The 27,088-nt window shown below is 48.4% G+C and overlaps 1 protein-coding gene and 1 long non-coding RNA gene across 2 annotated transcripts in view; one reads left to right on the forward strand and one right to left on the reverse strand.

The window, feature by feature from the left end:
* Castor2 (cytosolic arginine sensor for mTORC1 subunit 2) overlaps positions 1 to 27,088 on the forward strand; it is a 41,610-nt gene that overhangs the window by 2,752 nt on the left and 11,770 nt on the right. The window contains exon 2 of the mRNA XM_031338145.1: positions 22,600 to 22,670. Within this exon, the coding sequence (XP_031194005.1) occupies positions 22,600 to 22,670 (71 nt within the window). The remainder of the gene's footprint in view (positions 1 to 22,599; positions 22,671 to 27,088) is intronic.
* LOC116068505 overlaps positions 24,683 to 27,088 on the reverse strand; it is a 4,444-nt gene continuing 2,038 nt past the window's right edge. Inside the window, exon 2 of the long non-coding RNA XR_004109606.1 lies at positions 24,683 to 24,944. This is a non-coding gene — a long non-coding RNA (uncharacterized LOC116068505). The remainder of the gene's footprint in view (positions 24,945 to 27,088) is intronic.

The raw sequence follows: 27,088 nt of genomic DNA on the forward strand, positions 1-27,088 counted from the left end.
CTCCCTCTCCCTCTCCCTCTCCTTCTCCCTCTCCCTCTCTCCCTCCCTCTGTGAAATGGACATAGCACAGGCAGGCCCACTTCTTTTCCAAGGAGCTGCTTGCTGGGAGTGGGTCATTCAATGCATATTTAAAACCAGCTATGTCTCTAAAGGAGTGTTGGTGTATAGCTATTAAGTTATTTACAGCAGCAAGCCACGCGCATAGTGATTCTTGACTCTTCTCCCCTCCACTGCGGTCCAGGTTCCTATTAGCACTGACCTCCTCCAAACGCTGACTCCCTGGAACATTCACTGCCTGTTGAAACTGTTTCAGTCCCTGTTTCTACAGGGCCAGGCTCCTTGCCGTGGCGTCCAGGGCCTTTTGGGAGAATCTGGATCCAGAATCTTTGTCTCCACCTGTCTCCCCCAAGCAGATACACTAGTAAGGGTCCCTCGCCTGCCTTCTCTTCCCTCTTCACATCTGCACATCATTCATCTCTTCCTGGAATGTCCCCTACACCCCTGTCAGTTCCACTTCAGCCCTCAAGATTAGTGACGTCACCCTGAAGCCTCCCCAAGCACTCCCCTGCCTCCACCCTCCTCGCAGACTTAGTCACTTCCTCTCTCTCTCTCTCTCTCTCTCTCTCTCTCTCTCTCTCTTCTCCCCCACCCTTCTCTCAGGTGTCTCCTTGGGGGTGGAGCAGGTAGAATATGAGGCAGAGAATGGTACTCGAAGACACTCGGTTGGTGCCTGGATGCTGCTGAGCCCAGAGTAGACATAGGCTTCCCTCTGTAGAGATGGGGCTACCCGTCCCTCTGCAGAGCTAAGCACCCAGTCCCGGGAAGGAAAGGCACAATCATAGTTTGGAAAGCTGAAGTCAAGAAACATGGTCCAGCAGGCTAGAAAAAAAGGAAGCCCAGGCCTGGAGAGATGGCTCAGCAGTTAAGACTGCTTGCTGCCCTTGTGGGGAACCTAGTTTGTTTCCCCGGACCCATGCCAGGTGGCTCACAACCTCCAGTAACTCCAGCTTCACGAAGTCCAATGCCCTCTCCTGACCTCTGCAGGTACCTGCACTAATGTGTCCACACATATATAAGCATATATGCATAATTCTGAATAAAGAAAGAGAGGGAATGGAAGAGCGGCTAGGGAGGCCTGGGGGCCCACCTGAAGGAGAAAGGCTTTAGATCATATGCAGTGTCTTAGTAGGAATTAGGCAGCAAGGGGGATCCAGTCTACAAGTACCGGCATATATCCTAGTGTATAAAGGGAATGACAACTCACTGGCATAGCTTTTTCAAAAAAGCCACTGGGGGCTCAGGGATTAACTTGCTCAAGGTCATGAGATCAGGGAGCGAGCCCAAGATTTGAGGCTACCTCTCTGTGGATTAAGCTCTGTTTTTGCCAGCACAGGTTACAAAGGAACCTCATATTCAGGAGTGCCACCAGCCTTTCTGCTTGCAGTGTGCTGTTCAGAAAGAGGCAAGAGCACAGGATCAAACCACTGACCTTCACGTGTTCCTTTGTGCCCTCTTTCTTTTTTACAGCACTGAGGATTGGACTCAGGGCCTCCTGCATACAAGGCAAGTGTATTCTACCACTAAGCCACTCCCCCAGCCCCTCACTGGAGGATTCTAGGCAGGGGCTCTACCACTAAGCCACGCCCCCAGCCCCTCACTGGGGGATTCTAGGCAGGGGCTCTACCACTGAGCCACGCCCCCAGCCCCTCACTGGGGGATTCTAGGCAGGGGCTCTACCACTGAGTTACACCTCTGGCCTTTCAGGTTTTATTTTGATACCCGGCCTCACTAAAGTGCTCAGGCTGACCTTGAATACACTCTGTAGCCAAGACAAGCCTTGAACTCAGAATTTTTCTGCCTCATCCTCCTAAGGCCTGGCATACCCCATCCAACTTCTTCATTTTTCTGATTCTTTAACCCAGTAGTCCTCGGGTGTATCTTTTGTGAGGGAAGGCTGGAGCGGGGTAGCCACAGCCCACTTCTGCAAGGCATACCTCATGTCGGCCAGTCCCCAGGTACCTCCTCAGAAATACTGTCAAACCTCTAAAATCCACTACACAGTCCCTAAGCACATGCAAAACAGCATAGTCAGGGCAGAGGTAGGGAACAGCTTGGCTCAAGTCCCTATACTTCCTGTCCAAGTATGTTCATTCATTGATTCTCTGTCATATTCTTGTTATTTTGTCTTTTTTTTTTTTTCAGAGCTGAGGACCAAATACAGGACCTTGGCTTGCTAGGCAAGGGTTCTACCACTGAGCTAAATCCCCAACCCCATATCTCTCCTCCCCTCTCTTCTCCTCTCCTCTTGCCCCTCCTCTTCCTCCTCCTCTCCTTCTTCTTCTTCTTCCTCTCTGTGTCTCTCTGTGTCTCTCTGTGTCGCTGTCTCTTTCTCTGTCTGTCTGTCTGTCTGTCTGTCTGTCTCTCTCTCTCTCTCTCTCTCTCTCTCTCTCTCTCTCTCTGCCCTCACCCCCATTTCCTAGAACTCACTGTATAGCCTAGGCTGACCTCAAACTTGGGATAACTGCCCTTTTCCATCCTTTAAGTACTAGGAATGAGTTTCCACCCCTGGCTGAAGCTGTATGGTACACCTAGGTTTATTTCCTCTTATTCTCCGCAGCTGGATTTCTTTACCTCTTCACAGTATATGACTAAGTCAAGAGTAGCTTTTTCAGACCTGGGGAGATGGCTCCATTGGTAAAGTACCTGTGTGCAAATATGACTGAGTCGGGATCCCCAGTTCTTACATTTAAAAAAAAAAAATAGACTGGAGGCTTGAGAGGCAGCTCAGTGGCAAAGAACGCATGCTACTCTTGCAGAGGACCCGAGTTCGGTTCCCAGCACCCACATTAAGTGGTTCATAAGCACTTGTAATGCTTGCTCCGGGAGATCTAATGCCATCTTCTGACCTGCAGTCATGTACACGCGCGTGCACGCGCGCACACACACACGCACACACACACACTAAAAAATAAAACTTTAAAGGGGGTGGGGGAGGCAGTGAACGTCAGGGTTAGAAGAGACTCTGACTCAGAAAAGGGGCAGGGTGGGGAAGAAAAAGGAGAGGGTGGGAAGCAAATGGAGGAGGATAACCTGACGCCAACCTTGGTCTCCATGTGAGCATACACATGTGTGTGCATGCATGCGTGCATGTGCACGCACACACACACATACCCCCATATGTAAACATGAAAATAAATAACTTCTGCCACTGTATATACAATATGGTGTGGGAAGGAGACGTGTGTCAGCGAACTTTTCGCAGAGCTGTGACAAAATGCCAGACAAAAGAGCTTGACAGAGGAAGTTTGCTTTGACTCACAGTGTGACAGTAGTCTATTATGGCAGGCACGCACGTACAGAGGGTGGGGGGAGGCACGGGCGGCAATCATAACCGAGAACATCGCTAATATTTCTCACATCCTGGCAGGCCAGGAAGCAGAGGACAAACAGGAAGTAGGAGCCCAGCTATTGTAAGCTTCCAGGCCTGCCCACAGTGACTCACTTCTTCCAGTGAGGCTCCATACCCTAAAGGTTCTTCGACCTCCCAAAACAGTGCCATGAGTTCTCTTCAAGGGCCAAGTGTTCAAGCCTATGGAGGACATCTTACAACCAAATCTTAAGAGATAGTGGGGATATGAGAATGCTCTGGGGTGGAGGGCTAGAAAGAAGGCTCAGTTATTAAGAACACATTCTGATCTTCTAGAGGACCCAAGTTCGATTCCCAGTGGGTGGCTCACAACCACCTGTAACTCCAGACCCAGGGGATATGATGCCCTCTTCTGGCCTCTATAGGTACCTGCACGCACATGTGTGTGCCCACACAGGTACACATAATTTAGAAAATATGATAAACAGTTTAAAAATTGCTCTTGGCATGGAAATTTCTAACCCAGAAGACAGAGTACGGCAGGTTGTTACTTGAGCAGAACCGAGAAGCAGTGACCCATGGTTCTCAACCTTCCTAATGCTGTAGCCCTTTAATGCAGTTCCTTATGGTGTGGTGACCCCTGCAACCATACAATTAATTTCATTGCTACTTCATAGCTGTAGTTTTGCTGCTGTTATGAGTCGTAATGTAAATATCTGATATATAGGATGTCCGATTATGACACGCCCCCCTTGCAATGGGGGTTAAGAACCATTGCTGTGAGGAAGGAATGTTTAAGATGGACCCTAAGGAAGTAGGTAGAGTTGATGAGGGATAATGTGTCTGTACAAAGAGAAGGCTCAGTATGAGGAGGAGGAAGATAAGAGAGGATAATGGGACTTGAAAGTGACAGCAGCACATTAAATATATGTATGAAATTGTCAAGAGACTAAAGAGAAAAGCATTATGCTGGGCCTGATGGTGTAAGCCAGTCATTCAAATACATAGGAAGCAGGAGGATCACAAGTTCAAGGCTTGCTTGAGCTACAAAAGGAGTCTAGCAGCAGCCTGGCCAACTTCGTATGACCCTGTCTGAAAATGAAGAGGCAAAAAAAAAAAAAAAAGATAGGGGTGTAGCTCCGAAGTAGAGCACCTGCCTAAAATCTAACAGTAACAGGTGGGGCGTGGCTCAGTGGTAGAGCCCCTGCCTAGAATCCCCCAGTGAGGGGCTGGGGGTGTGGCTTAATTACTCTGAAAGGGTTATACCCCCAGGGCCACCAAAAAGGAGCTAGGAGCTGGGCTGTTCAATATCATTTAATGCGGTGATATGATGATGTCATCAGGACCTTTGTTTTGCTGCCTTCCTGACTGACCATCTTTAGGATAATACAGGATACCCTGTGGAGTGGCTGAGTGATCTTTATTACACACTGTGAGAAACCCAGCTAGAGCTAGCACAATTGTCCTCTAACAAAATATATAGGCCCATTCTCCTAAGCCTTGCACAGACCTCCTCAGTTTATTGGTTGGAGCTGTGCCACGTGACTATGCATGAGCCCTCCCCACCACCACCATGGACCAATCAGGACTCACCTCTTTCAGCTGGGACTGACTCCTAGAACCTTTCTAGCCTAGAGAGTGGGAGGATTCCTTGGCAGGTGTGCACATCCAGGTGGTGGAGGATGACCACAGTGGACGGAGGTTTGGGGACACACAGCATGTGATTCCCCCTAACCACACTACAGCCTGTCTGCCTCACTTGCCTGCACCTTCTCTAGAGTTTGTGGCTAGCCTCAGCCAAGCTTGGGAGACAGCCTGGGAACCCTGGACCTGGTTGGTGAGACCAGAGATCAGTCAGCCTTCTCCCTCTTTTTCTAATAGCCAGGCACTTCTGGAAATGGAGTTCTCTGACAAGAAGAGTACAGGCCAGGTGCTTCTGGGATCCTCTGATCAGTTAGGCTGCTTCAGCCATCCAGCAGACCTGAGGAGCAGGAAGTCCAGTTCTACCAGTCAGGAACAAAACAGGAAGGACCCAGGGGAGGGGTCTTTCAAGGGGAGGGGGCTGTGGTTTAAACCCAAGAAGTTGAGTCAGCAGATCTGTTACTCCAAGCACCCAGCCAGATGCCCAAGCTGGCCTGACTCCTATCACTAGGAACCTCTTGATAGCCAAGGCCACAACTGTAAGGCAACATTGCTGTTGCTTTTGTGTGTGTCTGTGTGTGTGTGTGTGTGTGTGTCTGTCTGTCTGTCTGGTGTATACTTGTGTGTGCATATATGCATGTAGGTGCTATTCCTGAGCCACGCCCCGGCCCCTCATTGGGGGATTCTAGGCAGGTCTACCATTGAGCCACACCCCCAGCCTCTCACTGGGGGATTCTAGGCAGGGGCTCTATCACTGAGCCACGCCCCCAGCCCCTCACTGGGGGATTCTAGGCAGGGGCTCTACCACTGAGCCACGCCCCAGCCCTTCACTGGGGAATTCTAGGCAGGGGCTCTATCACTGAGCCATGCCCCCAGCCCCTCCCTGGGGGATTCTAGGCAGGGGCTCTACCACTGAGCCACACCCCAGCCTCTCACTGGGGGATTCTAGGCAAGCCTGCTATCACTGAGGAACACCCTCAAACCCTCACTAGGGGAATTGTAGGCAGACCCAATACCCCTAAGGAACTCCCTCAGCCCTCACTAGAGGATTCTAGACAGGTGCTCTAACGTGGTGGCACATGCCTATTGTCCCAGTAGTTAGAAGCCAGAGGCCCACACCCAGTACCTTCCTCTATTGCTCTCCACCTTATTTTTGAGGCATAGTCTCTCACTGAACCTCAAGTTCTCCAATTCTCCTAGTCTGGCTGGCCAGTGAACCTAAGGATCCTATCCCACCTTCCCAGATCTGAGATCAAAGGCATGCACCGCCATGTTTGGCTTTTGACCTATGGGCAGGGAATTTGAAATCAGGTTTGCAGGGCAAGCACTTTATGATCCCAGTCTATTGCTACCTTTAAGTGCCACATGTGCTTAGAACCATCTTTCCTTAGAAAGCACATTTCTTACCAGGCATGGTGGCATGGGCCCAGAATTCCAGGGATTGGAAAACTGAAGCAAGAGAAGTATGAACTTGAGTCTACAGAAACAACTGTGCTACAAAAACAAAACAAAAGCCCACTTCATTTGAATGCCCATAGCTATAGGAAACCCCAGAACTGCCACCTGGATTGGGCATACATTTAAGGTCTCTGGTGCATACTGTCCTGTGCTGAGTCCCAGCATTACTGTTATATTAAGGTCTTGCCAACAAACTGTGGTGGATACCATTGACTAAAGAAGCAGGCATGGTACTGGGTGGTGGTAGTACAGGCCTTTAATCCTAGCATCCAGGAGACAGAGGTAAGTGGATCTCTGTGAGTTCCAGGACAGCCGGGGCTACACAGAGAAACCCTGGGAGGGGTGGGGAGAGCATTATGGAGAAAAGCTTAAAACTATACAAAATATTACTTTATCACTTTCCTCGGTGCATTGAGCTGAGGTCAGTGCCTCAGTACATTTAGGGAAAGATGGGCTAGCCCCAGGAAGCTTCCAGGAGAAACTCAATACAACCACGCCTGGCAGGTATGATCACAGACAAGACATTTGACCTGCCCTGTCAATGCTATCTGTATATAGAACCTGGGAACATGCTCATTGTCAAGGCTGCAGTGAGAATGTAATGAGATGGCTTTAGTGGGCAAAGTGCTTGTCATGCAAGTGTAAGGACCTGAGTTCAAGCCCCAAGTCCCACATAAAAATATCCAGGAGTGGTGATGCGCACTAGGGAAGCAAGAACAAGTGGATCCCAGAGTTCATTCACCAGTCAGTCAGCCCAACAGAAGGGCCCAGATCCCAGTAAGACACTTTATCTTTAACACATGAAGATAGGGGGCTGGAGAGATGGCTCGGTGGGTAACAGTCCTTGTTGTAGAAGCATGAGGACCTGAGTTCAAATCCCTAGCACCCGTGTAATAAGTTAAGCACGACTCCACGCCACACATTACACATAGGAAAACAATTTAAGAGTGATTGTGGCTCTTGTAGAGGTTCGGTTCCCAGCACCTACCTGGTAATTCACAACAGCCTCTGACTTCAGTTCTAGGATACCATCTTTTGACCTCTCTGCAGGCTTCTGACCACCCAGGAACACAAGCAGTAAATAAACACATAACTATTCTTTTTTAAAAAGAGATAAACAAGGAAGATGGTTCCTAAGTAACAATGCCCAAGGTATACACACACACACACACACACACACACACACACACACACATGGAGCCTGGTTCCCTCTTAGCATCACAGAGAGAATACTATGTCAACAAGTGCTGGCTGACTCCAGTCTGCATGTACAGAACCAGTTCCTTATGCATCCAGCTCTGTTCTGACTCAAGACAATGCTAAGCACAGATCCTGCCTCTACCTTTGGAAGTCATTGGTCATTGAAGTAGGACATCCACAATTTCCTAGGGCTTAAGAGCTGCAAACAGGTCAGGCTTGCTGGAGGAGGCAACTCCATCTAAATCAGGATCGGCTCAGCGTGGGAAGATGTCAGGAGGTGCTAGGGGCGGGGGAAGGCACATCACAGCTGGGTAGAGGCAGGAATGGGTGAGCATGAAATAGATCAGGAGAGGGATGCAGGTGATGAGTGCACATGGGAAGCCCCAGAGGAATCTGGCTGCTTCTGGCCCAGCCCAGGTCATCTGTGCAGCTAGGTTGTATGGTGGCAAGGACAGTGAGCAAAGGCTTAAGGGGTAGAAAGTGATATCTTCAAGGTGCACACTACCAGCTTGCACCTAGTGCAAGCCACAGCCTGGGTTGGTACAACTGAGTGCATGGTACATTTGTGTGTGTACCTGAGTACACACACAAAGCCAACAGCATGCAAATGCCGTGTTTTAGGCAATGCACAAAAGAATAAAAGGAATTCAGTCCACTGAGCAGAATGATGGAGAGATGACTCAGAAGTTAAATGCTTTGTCATGCAAGCATGAGGATCCAAGTTCAGGTCCCCAGAACCCGTACAAATGCTGGGTGAGTGTGATAGCCCACCTGGAACCTCAGCCTTGGAGACAGAAACAGGATCCCCAGAATAAGCCAGCAGCCAAACTAGCCATATTGACAAGCTTTGGGTTTTACTGAGAGACCCTGCTGCAATGAATAAGATGGAAAAGCAAGACAACACAGTAAACAGCAAGCTTGGGCCCATATGTACATTTACATATGTACACATATACATACAGCACACATGCATGCATATATGATGCATGCATAGATGATGTACACATCATGCACACTATACATGTATGAACACACATATGCATATACCACCTACACATGCTCATGTGTATATACCATTCACACATCATACACATGTGCGTGCACACATTCACACACTGTCCCTCAAAACAAACAAACAAAAGAACAGATGGCCTCTGCCCATGGTAGAAGGTAACACCCCACAGGCTTGACAGAGGCCCCCTTAGAAGGAATGTCCAGGTAAAGACCAATTCCAGATGTTAATTATCTCTGCTGTGCTAGAATTCTCTCTTTTTTTTTTCTTAAGATTCATTTATTTATTTTATGTATCTGAGTGCACAGTAGCTGTCTTCAGACACACCAGAAGAGGGCATGAGATCCCATTACAGGTGGTTGTGAGCAACCATGTGGTTGCTAGGAATTGAACTCAGGACCTCTGGAAGAGCACTCAGTGCTCTTAACCACTGAGCCATCTCTCCAGCCCTGTGCTAGAACTGAGTTTGATCCCTAGAACCTAAATTTTACCAAAAAAAAAGGTTGGCTCCTGGGCCTGGCTAGCCAGCCAGCCTGGCCTATTTAGTGAGCGACCACACAAATGAGGGACCACACAAATGACTCCAAGGAACAAGGTGGGCAACCCTCCATGTTACACGGGAACACACATACTCGTGCACATACACTGTCTTAGTCAGTGTTCTGTAGCTGTGAGGAGACACCATGACCACAGCAGTTCTGATAAAGGGAAGCATTGAGTTGGAGCTGGCCTACATCCTCAGAGGTTTCTTAGCTCATTATCTTCATGGCGGGAAGCATGGAGAAATGCAGGTAGACATGGTGCTGGAGAGGTAACTGAGAATTCCACATACAGATCAGCAGGCAGCAGGAAGAGAGAGACAATGGGCCTGGCTTGAGCATTTGAAAGGCCCAAAGCCCACCCCCAATGACAGACTTCCTCAATCAAAGCCACGCCTACTCCAACAGGCCACACCTCCTAATCCCTGTCAAATAGTGCCACCCCCTAATGACCAAGCATCATCATCATCAAGGCTCATCATAATCGGCGAGCCTTTGGAGGCTGTTCCTATTCAAACTACCATGCATGCATGCATGCATCTGCACACACGCAGCACATGTGTATGTGTTTAGAAGAATTACCATCTTAGACTCAGCCTGGCCTTTTGCTTCAAGCTCACATTCCTTACCTGGCATGGTAGTTTAATCATAGTTATGTCAAATACCCAACATAAACAGGCAGCATAGAGAGGTTATTTTCCTGTGGATTCAGAGGTCTTGATCCATCATGGTGGGGTGGGTGTGGCCATAGGAGCAGGTGGTGAAGCTGTTGACATCATGGCGGACCAGGTAAAAGAGTGGAGCTCTAACAGGACAGAACTAAAGCAGGATAGAGCTTCCAAGACCACGACCCCCATCTACTCTCTCCACCCAGGCCCACCTTCTGCAGCTCTATCACCTCACAATCATCTATTCATATTATATGTGTGTATGTATTGTGTGTAAATGTATTCTGCATACACCACTGCATGCATGTGAAAGTCAGAGGGTGAGAAGACAGCTGATGGGAGTCGGTTCTTTCTACCATGCAGACCCCAGGATCAAATTCAGATCGTCAGGCTTGGTGGCAAGTGCCTTTACTTGCTGAGCTATCTCACTGTCCCTCTATTCAGATTTTCAAGCCATCAGTGGATTAAGTCATTGAGAAGGTCAGAGCCCTCATGACCTATATGTCTCCAATATGCCCTCACAGATGCACCTAGATGCACGTTACCAATCTCTTAAGTGCCTCTTGGACCAGTCATTTTCATGTTAAGATTGACTGTCATGCCTGGCATTTTAATCATACCTTTTTGTCCTACCTGTCTCCCACAGACCCTATTTGAAAACATCTGAGATAGGCTTGTTTCCTTCTGAGACAAGGTCTCCTGTCATCCAAGCTGGACTCAAACTAGCTATGTAGGTAAAGATGGCCTTGAATTTATAATCTTCCTGCCTCCCCCTCCCATGGGCTGAAACTACATACACCCCGCACCACATCCAGTTTCTGAATTCGTGCTAAGATCTGTAACAGCTCTGATACTCTGCATGCAAATGCTATAGCTCCCCTCCCTCTCTCAGCCTTCAGTGTGTGCCACGGGGACTCTGGGTTTGGCTAGGTCATAAAGAATAGTCTTCCTAGTGCTCACTACCCCTTGGAGCCTTTGCTTGGTAGGAAGCCAGCCGCCATGTTGTGAGGACACTCAGTCCTCAAGAGGTTGAGGCAGGAGGATCACAGGTTCAAGACCAGCCTGGGTTCCATGGCAAGACTTGTCTCCAAAGAGAAGAGAGAAAGGACCAACTAATTTGATTTGAAAGTCAAGGTCTAGGCCAGGCATTGGTGGCACACGCCTTTAATCCAAGTAGTTGGAAGGCAGAGGCAAGCAGATTTCTGAGTTTGAAGCCAGCCTGGTCTACAGAGTGAGTTCCAGGACAGCCAGGGCTACACATAGAAATCCTGTCTTGAGACACCGAAGAAAAAAAAAAAAAAGAAAGAAAAGAAGAAAAAAGTCTCTGTTGAGCACCGTTTGTTCTAGCATTTCTCAGCTTTTTGGAGACCACGGTCGTCTTTGTCACTCTGCCGAAAGGTACCACTGACAATGATTTCTTTTTCCTTCCCCTCTTCCAGGGAGGAACATTTTCTTTTGCTGCCTGGTAGAGTATCCTGTTATTTGCTAAGACCCACATGGGGACTGGGGATGTTCCTAGATGCTTGCCTAGAGTGTATGAAGCATGAGTTCCATCCCCAACGCATCTCAGCATGCAGGAGGTGGAGGCAGGAGGAGGTGGAGAGGAGGAGAATCAAGAGTTCAAGGTCATTGTTGGTAACATGGAGTAAGTAGGAAAGCCAGCCTGGACTACATAATACCCTTTCTTAGAGAAAAACAAAAGACACGGGGTGAAGAGGAGCTGCCTGTGGAGAGGTGGGGCCTCACTCACCCCCTTCACACAGCAATTATTGAGAATAGAAAACAAGCTGGAGAGAGTTCAGTGGTTAAAGCGTTTGCTGCTCTTCCAGAGTATCCAAGTTCAATCCCCAGCACCCATGCTGGGCAGCTCACAACTGCCTGTGGCAACTCCAGGGGGTACTCAAACACAGACACCCGAGTGCATGTAATTTACATTTTAAAAAAAACCCAAACAGTAAACATTAAATGAATAAAAGATTGGTGAGGAGGTAGAGAGGTGGAACCCTCACACGATATTGGTGGGTATGTAAAATGCTTTTTAGTATTTCTCCAAAGACTTTAAAGTAGAACTGGCAAGATGGCTTTGAGGGTAAGGGCACCTTATGGCTTGTGTTCAATATCTGGAGACCACGGGATGGAAATAGAGAACCAGCTCCCACAGGTTGTCCTGTGAGCTTCACACATGTACCATGGGATGCGTGCCCACACATACAGACACACATAAATATGAAGAAATATTTTTTTAATGTTAATAGAGAACTAAGAATGGTGGAACACAATTGTCTAGATTCAACATCCCAGTGCTTAGGAGTTTAAGGCCAGCCTGGTCTACAGAGGCCAGCCTGATCTACAGAGTGAATTGAACAACGCCAGCTTGGGCTACATAACAGGATCCTGTCTCAAACAAGTTAAGAGTACTTGCTGCTCTTGCAGAGGACCTGAGTTCTGTTGCCAACGACCACAAAGCAGCTCACAACTGCTGCTCCAGAGCATCTGAAGCCCTCTTCTGGCCTCCACACACATGTGTGCATAAATCATACATACATACATACATACATACATACATACATATGCATACACATAAGTAAGCACGTGTGTGTGTGTGTGTGTGTGTGTGTGTGTGTGTGTGTGTATCAAATCTGAGAGGGAAAAAATAAATTGCCTTTGCACTTCTGGGTATACATCCAGAAGAACTGGAAGAAGGATCATGTGGAGCCTGTACTTTCATATTCCCAGCAGCTTGATTCACAAAAGTCAAACCAGGGAAGAAGCCCAAGATTCAATCAACAGGTGAATGCATAAACATGCCCAGGCATGGAGCAATACTATCTACCCTTCAGGAAGGACATGCTGACAGTTGGCACAGCCGGGATGAACCTTTAGAACATGATGCTGAGGGGTATCAGCCAATGTGGGAGGGAGGACAGTTTAGCAGTCTGTGTTACTTTTGTGAAGTTCTCGGAGTAACTCAATTTATAGAGACAAATTAGGCAGATGTGGAGTCCCAGGCACTTATGAGGTAACAGAAGGTCATTCTTAGCTACATCTTGAGTTTGAGGCCAGCCTGGACTATGGCAGACCCTGCCTCAAAAATAATCAGAGGGGTTGGAGAGATGGCTGAGCAGTTAAGAATACTTACTGTAACTGGGCATAGTGGCATATGCCTTTAATCCTAGCATTTACAAGTGGACCTCTTTGAGTCCCAGGACAGCTAGGACAGCCAGGGATACACAGTAACAGTAACACCCTGTCTCCAGGAGGCAGAGGGTGAGGGGGAACTGGGTGCCCCTACAGAAGACCTGAATTCTGTTCCAAGTCTTACCAAGGGCTACTCATAAATACCTGAGTCCAGCTTGGAGGATCTGATGCCCTCTTCTGGTCTCCATGGATATCTACACTCACAAGCGTGTGTGACCGTTAAATCTTTACAAAAGAAACAGTTACTAAAAATAATAATAGGGACAATATATGAGGGCAGTGTGTGCTTGCCAGGGGGTGGAGGAGGGGCACAGAATTATTGCTTAAGGGTGTTGGGTTTCAGTTCTGCAGATGAAGGAGTTCTGGAGCCAGGTGGCCTTCCTGGTTACACAACGGTGGCAGTCCCTTCTGCCACAGGACTGTGCCGAGAGTTAGGATGGCAAGGTATACATTCTACATGCTTTACCACAATTTAGAAACTGTTTTAAAAGGCTGATATCCCAACTACACATGAGGCTGATGGGAAGATTGTAATTCAAGGCCAGCCTGGGCTACACATGAGGCTGAGGGGGAGGATTGTAATTCAAGACCAGCCTTGGTAACTTAGTAAGACTCTGTCAAAAAAAAAAAATAAAAAATAAAAAAGCTGACTCAGTATATAGCCCCTGCCTAGAATCCCCCAGTAAGGGGGTTGGGGCGTGCTTAGTGTAGAAAACTTATCTAGAATCCCTAGTGAGAACTGGGTGTTAAAAATTTGCCTATCATCCTCAGTGAGGGGTGGGGTGGAGAGACATGGCTTTGTAAGAAGAAAGCTTATCCAGAAAAAAAAAAGAGAAAATTTGATTTTGAAGCTAGGATGCTTTTCTCCTGTCCTCGGACATCAGGACTCCATGGTGTCCAGCCCTTAGATCCCAACATCTGAAACAGTGAGTCTTCTGGATCTGAGGTCTTCACACTAGACTGATCCATGGACCAGCTTCCCTAGTTCTCCACCCTGCATGTAGCCTGTTCTGGGACTTCTGAGTACCAAAGTCACTAATAACCTATTGATAATACAGAAATGTGTCATAATTGTCTAACAAAACTAATCTAGATGGACAGATGGATGGATGGATGGATGGATGACTAATAGACTGGTTATTAATTAATGGATGAAAAATAGACAAGTAGGCAGGTGGATAAATAATGGATAGATATGTGGATGGATGGATAGATGGATGGATGGATGGATGGATGGACAGGTAGGTTGATGGATGTACAAGTGGGTGGATAGACGGGTGGGTGGGAGGATAGATGGATGGATGTACAAGTAGGTGAATAGATGGAGGGATGGATGGATGGATAGATGAATGAACAGATAGGTGGGTGGATGGATGGATGAAAAACCTATATCCACAAACACATAGATTCATGGATGGGTGGAAATTTAAGTCTGTACCTATTAACTATAGCTATAGTTTGTTAATGTAGCCCAGGCTAGTCTCAACTCATAGTGTTGCCATGGATAACCTTGAACTTCTGATCTTCCTGCCTCTCTCTACCTTCCCAGTGTTGGGGTCACAGGGGTGCACCACCACACTTAGTTTATGGGGTATTAGAGATAGAACTCAAGGCTTTATCATGCTAAGCAAGCACTCTCCCAACTGATCTACATCTCCAGCCAGTCTGTGTGTGTGTGTGTGTGTGTGTGTGTGTGTGTGTGTTAAAGGTTGATTGCCGGCTGCTAGGGTTTTGGGGTAGTGATCGTATCTTGGAGGTCTTGACATCACTAGTGCATTGATCCTTGGATACATTCAGAAATCTTTTTTTTTTTTATGGAGCAGAATTGGTGGAGTTAATAAAGACTTTTAGCACTTCTATGTATTCTTTGAGGACTTCATACATGTATACAGTGTGTCATAATCATGCACACCCCCACTCATCTACCCCCACTTGTCCTCTTTCCTGTTCTGCACACCAGCACCTCCAACTTCATGTCCTCTATTGTTTATTTTTTATTTTATCCCACTTAAAATAACAGAAGAAAAATAATTTCAGAAGCTAGGTATGGCAACCCATGCTAGGAAGGAAGTAGAGAAGAGAGAAAGAAGAGAAGAGAAAAGAAAAGAGAAAATACTTGTTGCCCACAGCAATAAACACCATCCTGGGCCTGGTACTAAACACCAGTGTGGTATCTCATTTGTCCTCCTGGCCACTTCTCCACTTAAATTCTCCGCTACTGGGGTCTAAATGTCAGTGCTGGAAGATGAACTATGTGGCTCCTCTCTGAGGACCACTAGCCACCTAGAGAAGGTCCAAGAGACAGAACCAAGAACCAGAGGGAACTAGAGAAATGGCTCTATGAATAAAAGCCCTTGCTGCTCTTACAGAGAACCCCAGGTTCGTTCCCAACACCAGTGTCAGGTGACTCACAGCTCCTGTAACTCCAGCTCTGGGAGATCCATTGCCCTCTTCTGGCCTCCATGTGCACTTGCACTTGTGTGCACAGACAGACAGACACAAATATACACAAGATTTTAAAGATTTTTCCTTTTTTTTTGGAGGGGGGGTGTTTCAAGACAGGGTATAGCCCTGGCTGTCCTGGAACTCACTCTGTAGACCAGGCTGGCCTTGAACTCAGAAATCTTCCTGCTTCTGCCTCCCAAGTGCTAGGATTAAAGGCATGCGCCACCACTGCCGTGCCCTCATGCTCACGCAGAAAGCGTCTCAGGACATTGAGCACTTTATCCTCTATCAGTCTCCATCTTATTACCCTGAGATAGGATCTTCCATTGAACGTTAAGCTCCTGGGATTGCAAGTCTCTGTCCCTCAGTGCCAGGGTTATAGGCATGCATAACCATGGCTGCCTTTTCACATGGGTGCCGGGTATCCAATCCCAGATCCTTATGCTCGCAGATTGAGCACTCTTGCCCAGGTAAGCCTTAGCCTCCTGTGGTTTCCACGGGGACCTTGTGATAAACTGGTCCACTAATTAAATGAGCACTTAGACGTCTCTTCGTTCGGCTACGTTTATTGGGTCCATACATCTCTGAGATGTCTTTCTTGCTGATATGGTCTCCAGTTCACCCTCCCTCTCTGCCTTCTGGCTGCAGATGTGTTTCAGAAACAGGGCCTGGCCTGGCCAAGGCTTGGGGACTTGTGGCCCAGGATGCCCTGAGGAGAGGCCCTAGTGAGGGGCCTCATTCTGCTGGGTGAAGAAGCTGAGAGTAAACAGATCGGATTTCCAGAGGCAGTCAGGCTGGCCAGCCAGGCGGCCACACTGATTGAAGATAGGAATGTTCTCAGAGGTGACTCAGCGCCTGGGCCCCTGATCCGGGCAGCCATGGGCCTTGGTTTTGACCGGGTAGTTGGCTCCAGTCGGGCCCAAAGGGAGCAGCTGTAGAATTTTGAAGACCAACTGACTTGAGTGACTGTATGTCAATCTCCTAAGGGTTGCTGTCTTTAGTGTGGCCTCCTGCAGGCTCAGTGATCTTCCAAGTTCATTGTGAGGCAGGTAACAGGGAGAGAGTGGATATGAGACCTTTGTGTAAGAGCTGGCCTGGCCAGGCGGTGGTGCACACGCCTTTAATCCCAGCACTTGGGAGGCAGAGGCAGGTGGATTTCTGAGTTCGAGGCTAGCCTGGTCTACAGAGTGAGTTCCAGGACAGTCAGGGCTACACAGAGAAACCCTGTCTCAAAATAAATAAATAAATAAATAAATAAATAAATAAATAAATAAATAAATAAATAGGAGGAGGGGATAAGGAGGAAGATGAAGCCGGAGAGAGGGTAGGAGAGAAGGTCAGTGCTTTTAAGACAGTTAGCAGTAGGCAATCAGGCTGGAAAGCATAAAGAGCGCAGCAGGACCTGGAGGAAGCCCGGGATGGAAGAGGGAGGGTGGATGGTCCAAGGCTAGCAAGGCCCTCGGAGGCGGCTCCAGAGCCGTCACCCACTGGAGAGAAGTCCCTTCAGGGAACAGTTACCATCCCTGAGAAGGCAGGAGACGCGTGGCTTCCAGAAAGGCTCTGTCTGGGCAGCTAGCTAGGGGACCAATCATAGGTCATGGACATCAGCTGTGGCATGTGCAGGTTACTGGGTGGAAAAAAGCCCTCATCCAGGTGGTGGCTTTAGACGCGCATCCTGAGGAAGAGATGTGGAGGACGGACAACCTTTTTTAGAACGGAGGAATCCTGAGCCTGGAGAAGTGGCTCAACACCCATGTTAGCCAGCTCACAACTGCTTGTAACTCCAGCATTAGTGGATCCAACACCCTCTTCTGGTCTTCGTGGTCACTAGCATTCAACAAGCACAGACCCCACACACAAACTCATAACTACAAATAAAATAAATCTTTTTGTTTTTCTTTTTTTTTTGTTTTTGTTTTTTTCGAGACAGGGTTTCTCTGTGTAACCCTGGCTGTCCTGGAACTCACTCTGTAGACCAGGCTGGCCTCGAACTCAGAATCTGCCTGCCTCTGCCTCCCAAGTGCTGGGATTAAAGGCATGTGGCACCACCACCTGGCAATCTTTTTCTTTTTTAATGAAGAGATAGCTCAGGGCACTTGCTGTTCCTTGACAGGACTCAGGTTCTAGTCCCAGCACCCACATTAGCAGTTCAGAGCCAACGATACCTCCAGCTCCAGGAGATCCGATGCCCTCTTCCGACTTCTTTGGGCATCGAGCCTATAGGGAATACACAAACATACACATGCAGACAAAACGCTCAAACGCATCAAATAAATGTCTCTGAATAAACTTTTTCATTTGGAGAAAAGTTGAGTCCTGGGAAGGGAAGAAGCCAGGGTGAAGTGATGGTTCGTGAAGGACAAGATTCTTTAAAACGAGGCACATGGCTGCAGGGGTTTGAGAGGGACCCTCAGTAGATACCTATAGCATGCAAATTAAGGGTGCTAAGCCCAGCACGGTGGAACACGCCTGAATTCCAGCCCGTGGAAGGCAGGGGCATGTGGAATCTTTCTGAGTTCAAGAACAGCCTAGTCTATAGAGCGAGTCCCAGAGCAGCCAGGGCTACACAGAAGAAGCCTGTCTCAGGGTAGGGTGGGTGCTTAGAGGGCTGGATGGATAGGGAATGGGGTCAAGTCTGAGGGAGGAAATGTCTAGGCTAAAAGAGTAATGAAGGTCATTTGATGATGGGACAGACGAAGGGGCTTCAACAGACAGACAGCTAAAAGAGCTGGCCATCAGCCAAACAGGGAGTTTGAGTGGCACTGACCTAGAGAACAAGGCACTTCAGTTACTAGGCAACCGGTCAACAGCCTCAGGCAACACCCGAGCTGGGCCCTCCAGGGAATGTCATTTGCAGTTAATAGTGTCTGGGTTGTGGGGAGATGGCCACAGGACCACAGATTGCTCAACGGCAGGAGTTGACTTCTAGTGTGCTTCTTATCTTCCTGCGTTGACAGAAAATTGGGCATCCTTAGGGGGATGACTGGACTGTTGTGCGGAGCAAAGAGCATGGGAAATTCATTGGGTCTCCAGTCCCATCAGGAGAGGGGAGGAGACATTGAGCACCTTGAACTCACCCAGGACAAGGCAAAGACAGGAACAGATACAAGCTGGGAGTGTGGCTTTCACCTTGAATCCTCTAGGGGGTCTTGGCTCTGTGGTAGACCACCTGTCTAGAATCCCCGATTAAGGATCTGGAGGTGTGGCTCAGCATTAGAGCGGCTACCTAGAATCCTTCCCCATGAAGGGCTAGAGGTATGGCTGAGTGATTAGAGCACCTGCCTAGACCCCCAGTGAGGGGCTGGGGGTGTGGCTCAGTGGTAGAGCCCTGCCTAGAATCCCCCAGTGAGGGGCTGGGGCGTGGCTCAGTGGTAGAGCCCCTGCCTAGAATCCCCCAGTGAGGGGCTGGGGACATGACTCAGTGGTAGAGCCCTGCCTAGAATCCCCCAATGAGGGGCTGGGGGCGTGGCTCAGTGGTAGAGCCCCTGCCTAGAATCCCCCAGTGAGGGGCTGGGGGCGTGGCTCAGTGATGGAGCCCCGGCCTAGAATCTCCCAGAGAGGGGCTGGGGGCGTGACTCGGTGGTAGAGAGCCCCTGCCTAGATAGGCAAGGAAGGTCTTCACATACACAATATGGACAGACTTTCCAACACATTGTGATGCATGATCAACCCAAACCTCCACCCCCACTGTCCTCCAGTCCTAATAACGAGAGCTTCAGACTGTGGAGTCCCATTAGTGAAGAAAAGGAGATGGCTCTGACTAGTACTCTGCCCCCCTGGTGCTTGACTGAGGTAATACAGATGAACAGAAAATGACAAAGGAGGGTAGGGTGGGAAGAACAGCATCGGAAGACATGGAGCTAAGAAGATAGGTGGGTGGGCAGTGGAAGAGTGTGACCAAGGGGCTGGGGAGTCAGGAGAGGCAGGAGGAAAGAGGAGGCTGGCTCAGTCAAGTGCTTGCTGTGTAAATGCGAGGACTGACTTGGGTCACAGAGCTCCCACTTAAAAGTCTGAGTATACTGTCACATGCTCATAACCTCAATATGGGGATATAGAGAATGGGAGCTCTGGACTCACTCCTTGGCCCATCAGGTACCTGGCCTCCTTAATGAGCTCCAGGCCAATGAGAGACTCTGTCACAAGAAAAGAAGGAATATTCTGAGTGATGATGGCAAAGGCCTTTAGTCCCAGCAGTCGGGAGGCCAGAGGCAGATGGAACTCTTGAGTCTGAGGCCAGCCTGGTCTACATAATAAGTTCCAGGACATCCAGGGTGAGACAGCAGTGGGGTGGAGGGATGGGGAGGGAGTCGGGGAGGGGGGCAAAGAAACAAAGGTGGTAGTGGTAGGGCTGATGAGATGGCTCAGTGGGAAAAAGCACTAGCCACCAAGCCTGATGACCTGAGTTCAATCCCACATGATACAAAAAAAGAAACCACTCCCAAAATATTGTCCTCTGAGCTCCACACGCTCAGTGTGGCACACCTACATGCATAATACATACGTAACTAAATAAATCTTAAAACCTGGTCCGCACACACTCACACACACACACACCCCCAAAAAAAAGAAAGAAAAAGGAAGATATGGTAATTCATACATGTAATCCTAGCACCTAAGAAGCTGAAGCAGGGGGATTGCTGTAATCTCCAGGCTCTCCGGGGTCTGTGCGTAGCCCTGAAGACCTGAGCTTAGATCCTAGCACCCAGTCAAGTCAGGTATGGCCCTTCCCTGAAGTGCCTGAGGTAGGGGTTGCAGGTACAGAGACAGGAGTTCGCTGGGGCTTGTTTGCTGGCTTCCAACCCAACCAAAATGATGGGAGCTCCAAGTTCCAGAGAGACCCTGTCACAAAGGAATAATGTGACTGATGGAGGAGGACAGCCAACACCCTCCCCTGGCCTCTCATACATACAGGCACATGCATCAGGACACATGTGTATATATATCCCATACATGCATACACCAGCAGCAATGAGGAGACAGATCTGAATGTCCTAGAGCAGCGCTTCTCAACCTTCCTAATGCTATGACCCTTTAATACAGTTCCTCCTGTTTTGGTGGCCCCCGCAACCATAAACTTACTTCATTGCTACTTCATAACTGTAATTTTGCTGCTGTTATGAGTCATAAGGTAAACATCTGATATGCAGGACATCTGATATGCCACCCCACAGGTTGAGAACTGCTGCCCTCCAGGGTCAGGTGAAGTGAAGCTCACAGACACAGGGCACTTGGTGACCAGTTAGAGCAGGTCCAAAAGGTCCTCTCTGAGCTAGTATGCACATTGAATTGAGATGGACATTCAACAGCTGGCTGGCCCCCTGGGACATGTCACTTTAACAACTTATTTATTTATACCTCACGTCCACAGAGGGCCTGGTTGCCGTCTGCTGGTTGTTTATGCCCTCTAGACCGATGTGTCCGGTCTATTTCTGGAGTGTCCCTACAGCCCTGAGGGTGACTGGAGTAAGTGTCTTGCCCATTCCTGAATACCAGACTCTCGGGCAGCTGGGAGGCTCCATCCCTCCCAGCATGCACCTGCTTCAACCATCTGGAAACTGAGAGCTTCAAGTTTCTCTCTGGGGATGCAGGGCTTCGATGAAGGAACCCCACAAGAATACCGATAGCCACTTATAATGCGATAGTTTGCTACTATTCTTTGAGGCCATTATATATTGTGTTTTTCTAGATAAGAATCACAGGCCAGGGCAGTGGTGGCGCATGCCTTTAATCCCAGCACCTGGGAGTCAGAGGCAGGCAGATTTCTGAGTTCGAGGCCAGCCGGGTCTACAGAGTGAGTTCCAGGACAGTCAGGCTACACAGAGAAACCCTGTCTCAACAACAACAACAGAGTTCCACATTGGCTTTGAAGCAGACATGGACAGAGATGACCCTGAGAAACCAAAGAGGGCTGTCAAGATGGCTCAGTGGGTGAAAGTGACTACGGCTAAGTCTAATGACCTGAGTTCAATCCACAGAAAAAGAGCAGAACCTGGCCCTGCAAGTTGGCCTCTGGCATCCACATGTGCACCACTGCCTGTTCACATGTGCATAGACACAAATAAACGAAAAAGGAAGGGGCTGCAAGGGAGTTGAGTGTGTGCTGGGGCCTACGCAGGAAATCCACAAGACAAGGAATGTGTACCCCCTACCCCCAAACTGGCACTTTTGTGAAAATTGGCTTCATTGGCTGGTCGTTTGGTTTCAGGATTTATTTATGTATTTGGTATGTGTATGAATGTGCCTGTGTGAGTTTATGTGTATCACATGGCCGTCAGAGGTAGTTGGCCCTGCTGGAACTGGAGCTACAGGCAATGGTAAGTCACTTGTTATGGCTGCTTAGAATCAAACCCAAGTCCTCTATAAGAGCAGTAAGGACTCTTAACCACAGAGCCATCTGTTCAGCTCCTCGAAGATCAGGATTGTGATAGATAATTTATGCAGAGCAAGCATCGCTCTTAGCCAGTGATGGTGGTACACATCTGTAATCCCAGCCCTTTGTGGGTAGAGGATTGGGAATTGCAGGTCAGCATTGTTAATGTGAATGATGAATGAGTTGGGGGCTAGCCTGGGCTACAAGAGACTGTCTCAAAAAAAAAAAAAGTCACCCTTCTTAGTAGATAGTTCTTTGGGCTTGACACAGATGTGGATTTTGCAGCCATTACCACATACCAGAAAGTACACTAGGGACTTGACAGTGTAGCTTAGTGGTAGAGCCCCTGCCTAGAATCCCCAGGGAGGGGCTGGGGGCATGGCTCAGTGGTAGAGCCCCTGCCTAGAATCCTCCAGTGAGGGGGTGGGGGCGTGGCTTAGTGTAGAGCCCCTGCCTAGAATCCCCCAGGGAGGGGCTGGGGGCGTGGCTCAGTAGTAGAGCCCCTGCCTAGAATCCTCCAGTGAGAGGCTGGGGAGGGGGGCTCAATGGTAGAGCCCCTGCCTAGAATCCTCCAGTGAGGGGCTGGGGGCGTGGCTCAGTGGTAGAGCCCCTGCCTAGAATCCCCCAGGGAGGGGCTTATATGTGGCTCATCAGAGGACCTCCCCCTACTGACCAGTTATTCTTGTGTATTTTTTCCTCAGGTGCAAGTTTTTCAGTCTGACAGAGACTCCTGAGGATTACACCATCATTGTAGATGAGGAGGGCTTCCTTGGTAAGTGTCTGTCCCCCAAGCTGGGCTACCTCCAAGCTGGGCCACCTCCCTCGCTCTACCTCCCTCGCTCCGCCTCCCTCGCTCCGTATTCCTTTTTCTATTTTCTTTGTTGTTTTATAAGAAAACAAAAAACTTTTCATGTTTTTATAGGGTTTTTTTTGGTTGGTTGGTTGGGTTGGTTGGGGTTGGTTGTTTGGTTAGTTGGTGGTTTGGTTGTTTGGTTGGTTGATTAGTTGGTGGGTTGGTTGGTTGATTGGTTGCTTGGGTGGGTGGGTGGGTGGGTAGCTTGGGTTGGTTGGTTGGTTGGTTAGTTAGTGGGTGGGTGGGTGGGTGGTCGGGTGGGTTGGTTGGGTTGGTTGGTTGGTTGGTTAATGGGTGGGTAGGTGGGTTGTTTGGGTTGGTTGGTTGGTTGGGTTGTTTGGTTAGTTGGTTGGTTAGTTGGTTGGGTTGGTTGGTTAGTTGGTTGGTTGGTTGGTTTTTGAGATTTGGAGGTTTTGGTGGTGGTGGTGGTGGTAGTCTCTTTTTACTTTTTACATTTACTGCTTTGTTGTGTATATGTACATACACACACATGCCAGAGCATGGGTGTAAAGATCAGGAGGCAACCTGTACAAGTCAGTTCTACCTTCTACCTGTGGGTTCCAGAAATTACACTCAGGTGGGCAGGCTTGGTGCAAGCATGTTTACCTACTGAGCTATCCACTGTTGCGGGGAAGGGGATGGAGATAGGGACTCCTAATATAGCCTAGGCTAACCTCAAATTTATGAGGCTCCTGCTACATGCAGGCTTCCCAAATGCTGGGATTATAGGAATGACATCATGCCTGATCTTTTTTTCCCCCATTTTTCTTTCTTTTTAATTTTCTTCATACAAAAATATTCTTTATTTAGCTAATGTGTATGTGTGCATACCTGAATATATGTATGCACACCACATGCATTCAGATGCCGGTAGAAGCCCATAAAAGGCATCAGAGTCTCTGGAACCAGAGTTGCAGATCATCGTGGGCTACCATAGGGGTGCTGGGAACCAAAGCCAGGTCCTTTGTGAGAGTAGTAAGTGCTCTTAAATGCTCAGCCATCTCTCTATCATTTTTTTTTTCATTTTTAAATTTAAATATCATTCAATTATCTGAAAATTCATCCTTTTGAGGGCTAAAAAGATGGCTCGGTGGTTAAAAGCACAAACTGAACTTCCAGGGAACCTGGGTTCAATTCCTAGTACCACATAGTGGCTCACAACCATCTGAACTCCAATTCCAAAAGATCTAATGCCCTCTTCTGGCATCTATGAGCATCAGGCGCACACATGGTACACGGACAGATATGCAGGTAAAATACCCAAAAGCAATAAGTTTTCAAAAATTAACCACCAGTTACCAAGCAGTGATGAATCACACCTTTAATCCCAGTACTCAGGAGGCAGAGGCAGGTGGATCTCTGAGTTCCAGGACAGACAGGGCTACATTGAGAAACCTCAGAAAAGGGAAAAATTAACCACCATTTTTAAGTATAGGTATAGCAAGTTGTTTAATTGTTTCTGAGACAATCTCATGTACCTCAGGCTAGCCTTGCACTCCCTACATAGCTGAACCTTGAACTTCTGATGCTCCGGTCTCCACTTCTCAAGTGCTGGCATTATAGCTGTGCACCACCACACCTGGTCTATGCCATGCTTCGGGCAGAACCCTGGGTCTCATGTGTGCTAGGTTGGTACTTTACCCCTATCCCTCAATGGGTTTGGGGGAATGTGTTATCATCTCAAAATGAAGTGGTGTACCAATTAGCAATTATCACTTGTCCTCTCCAAACCTGACCCTGGTTCTTTGTTTGTTAGAGAAGTTTATGGAGCTGCGTGGTGATGACACACACCCTTAATCCCAGCATGGGCAAAGGCAGGCAGATCTGTGAGTTCAGGACCAGCTTGGTCTACATAGTGGGTTCTAGGCCAGCCAGGCGAAAGAGTGAGAATAAGTAACTACAACAAAAATGACAACACGTGCTATGCTTACTCGGTTATTTAGTCATTTATTTTTGCAGTTCTAGAGATGATTCTCAGTGCCTAACCCATGGTTGGCATGCTCTGAGCTACTGAACCACACCCCCAACCCAGTGTCCAGCTTGCCATTGATTTCCCAGGAGCTCTGTATCAATGGAAATGCATTTATTTTTCTTGCCTACACCATATTGATGACAGAGCAAAGGGGAGCCATTGAACTTGCTTGCGGCTATTGGGAGTCCTGGGAAGTCTCCTAAGTGACAGTCTTCAAAAGTCTGTGGAGAGAGACAAGAGGGGAGGCACAGGTCTGTAACACTGTCATCTAAGAGAGCGAGGTAGAGGATCAGTACCAAAGGGCTACGGGTGTGGCTCAGTGGTAGAACCCTGCCTAGAATCCCCCAGGGAGGGGCTGGGGGCGTGGCTCAGTGGTAGAGCCCCTGCCTAGAATCCCCCAGGGAGGGGCTGGGGGCGTGGCCCAGTGGTAGAGCCCCTGCCTAGAATCCCCCAGGGAGGGGCTGGGGGCGTGGCTCAGTGGTAGAACCCTGCCTAGAATCCCCCAGGGAGGGGCTGGGGGCGTGGCTCAGTGGTAGAGCCCCTGCCTAGAATCCCCCAGGGAGGGGCTGGGGGCGTGGCTCAGTGGTAGAGCCCCTGCCTAGAATCCTCCAGTGAGAGGCTGGGGGCATGCATGGCTCAGCGGTAGAGCACCTGCCTAGAATCCCCCAGGGAGGGGCTGGGGGCGTGGCTCAGTGGTAGAGCACTTGCCTAGAATCCCCCAGTGAGGCCCTCACAGATACTGCATTGGAACACAGCATTGGACAAAGGCCAAAGACTGATAATCTCTAGTCTTGTAGCTCTCTCTTACTGTTCTGGGAACTTAACTCTCTCTGGCAATTCTGTGGCTAAAAGCCACTGGTTTCTGCCAGTTAACTCCTGCTGTTGGCAGCAGGGGATTGGGTAAAAAACTTTTAGGTGCGGGGCTCTTTTCTCTCTAGCTCAGGGACCCCTTGCTGGCCAGGCCAGAGGCTTGCAGTTTGTTAACTCTTAATGAGCCAGAGAGAAAAGAAGAGGAAATATGAAAGAAGGAAAAGGAAAAAAAAAATCAGGCTTGCAGAAAACACTAACTCTGGATAAGGCAGAAAAAGAAGCTCCAACAAGCCTTTATTTCTGTTCTCGGTATATATACTTTGTGTAAAAATATTACCTTGTATAACTATCAGGTAGAACTGTTACAACAGGATAATTGATTACATGATTTTCTAGATACTTTTACGTTCCAATAAGTTCGTAGTAAATTTAAGGCAAGAATTCATGTCATAAGTCGATAAAATTTAAGGAATAACAGCAGAATTGTTTATAATCTTTCCATTAAGACTAGCATCTCACTAAACATTCATTATCTGTTACTAGCCCCCCCATAAGTTCATTATTATAAGTTCAAAGCAATATTTTTTATGTCACAAGTTAGCATGGTCTTATCAAAAGACAAATTACCTGTCTTGTGTCTTATTATTTTGAAGTCCTGTATACATAGACTAGTCCATCATTTATTTTCTGTCCTCGCACCTACAATGAATTGTCCATTCCCAGTTTATGACCATTAGTTACCTGATAATGGTCTCAAACCTAACCTAGAAGGAATGTTTTCCTTGATCGTAAATTTGTTCCAAGATTGCTTTCTTTTTCAGTGCAATTAACACGTGACACATGAAGGTTTGCAGAGCGCTTATTCGCAGCTTTTATACCATACAGAATTTGAGATTACTTGTATAAATTTAGGAATTCTATAAAATCCTTATTAGGAATTATGAAACCATCAGTTTGTCTACACAGCATTACTGCATGAGAATACATCTTCATGTTGATCTGCAGAAAGTCTGCCCAATAGGGTGGGCGAATGCCCGGGAATCATTAGGCTATGTAATAGTGGCAGGAAAGGCATATTGGCAGAGAGAAGCAGTCCTGACATGAAGTCTCTTGGACCTTGCCTCACTGAGCTCACCCACTGCAGACCATGCAACACGCTAGGCCTTCTCCAGAAAATTTATTTGCCTGTCTTTAGCCTTTCCTAGATGGCTCTGACACCTGGGGGTGTGGCTCAGTGGTAGAGCACCTGCCTAAAATCCCCCAGTGAGGGGCTGGGGGTGTGGCTCAGTGGTAGAGACCCTGCCTAGAATCCCCCAGTGAGGGGCTGGGGGCGTGGCTCAGTAGAAGAGCCCCTGCCTAGAATCCTCCAGTGAGGAGCTTGGGGTATGGCTCAGTGGTAGAGCCCCTGCCTAGAATCCCCCAGGGAGGGGCTGAGGCGTGGCTCAGTGGTAGAGCCCCTTCCTAGAATCCCCTAGAGAGGAGCTGGAGGCGTGGCTCAGTGGTAGAGCACCTGCCTAGAATCCCCCAGTGAGGGGCTGGGGGCGTGGCTCAGTGG

The sequence above is a fragment of the Mastomys coucha genome, unplaced genomic scaffold (assembly GCF_008632895.1).
Source record: "Mastomys coucha isolate ucsf_1 unplaced genomic scaffold, UCSF_Mcou_1 pScaffold22, whole genome shotgun sequence".
Classification (NCBI taxonomy): domain Eukaryota; kingdom Metazoa; phylum Chordata; class Mammalia; order Rodentia; family Muridae; genus Mastomys; species Mastomys coucha.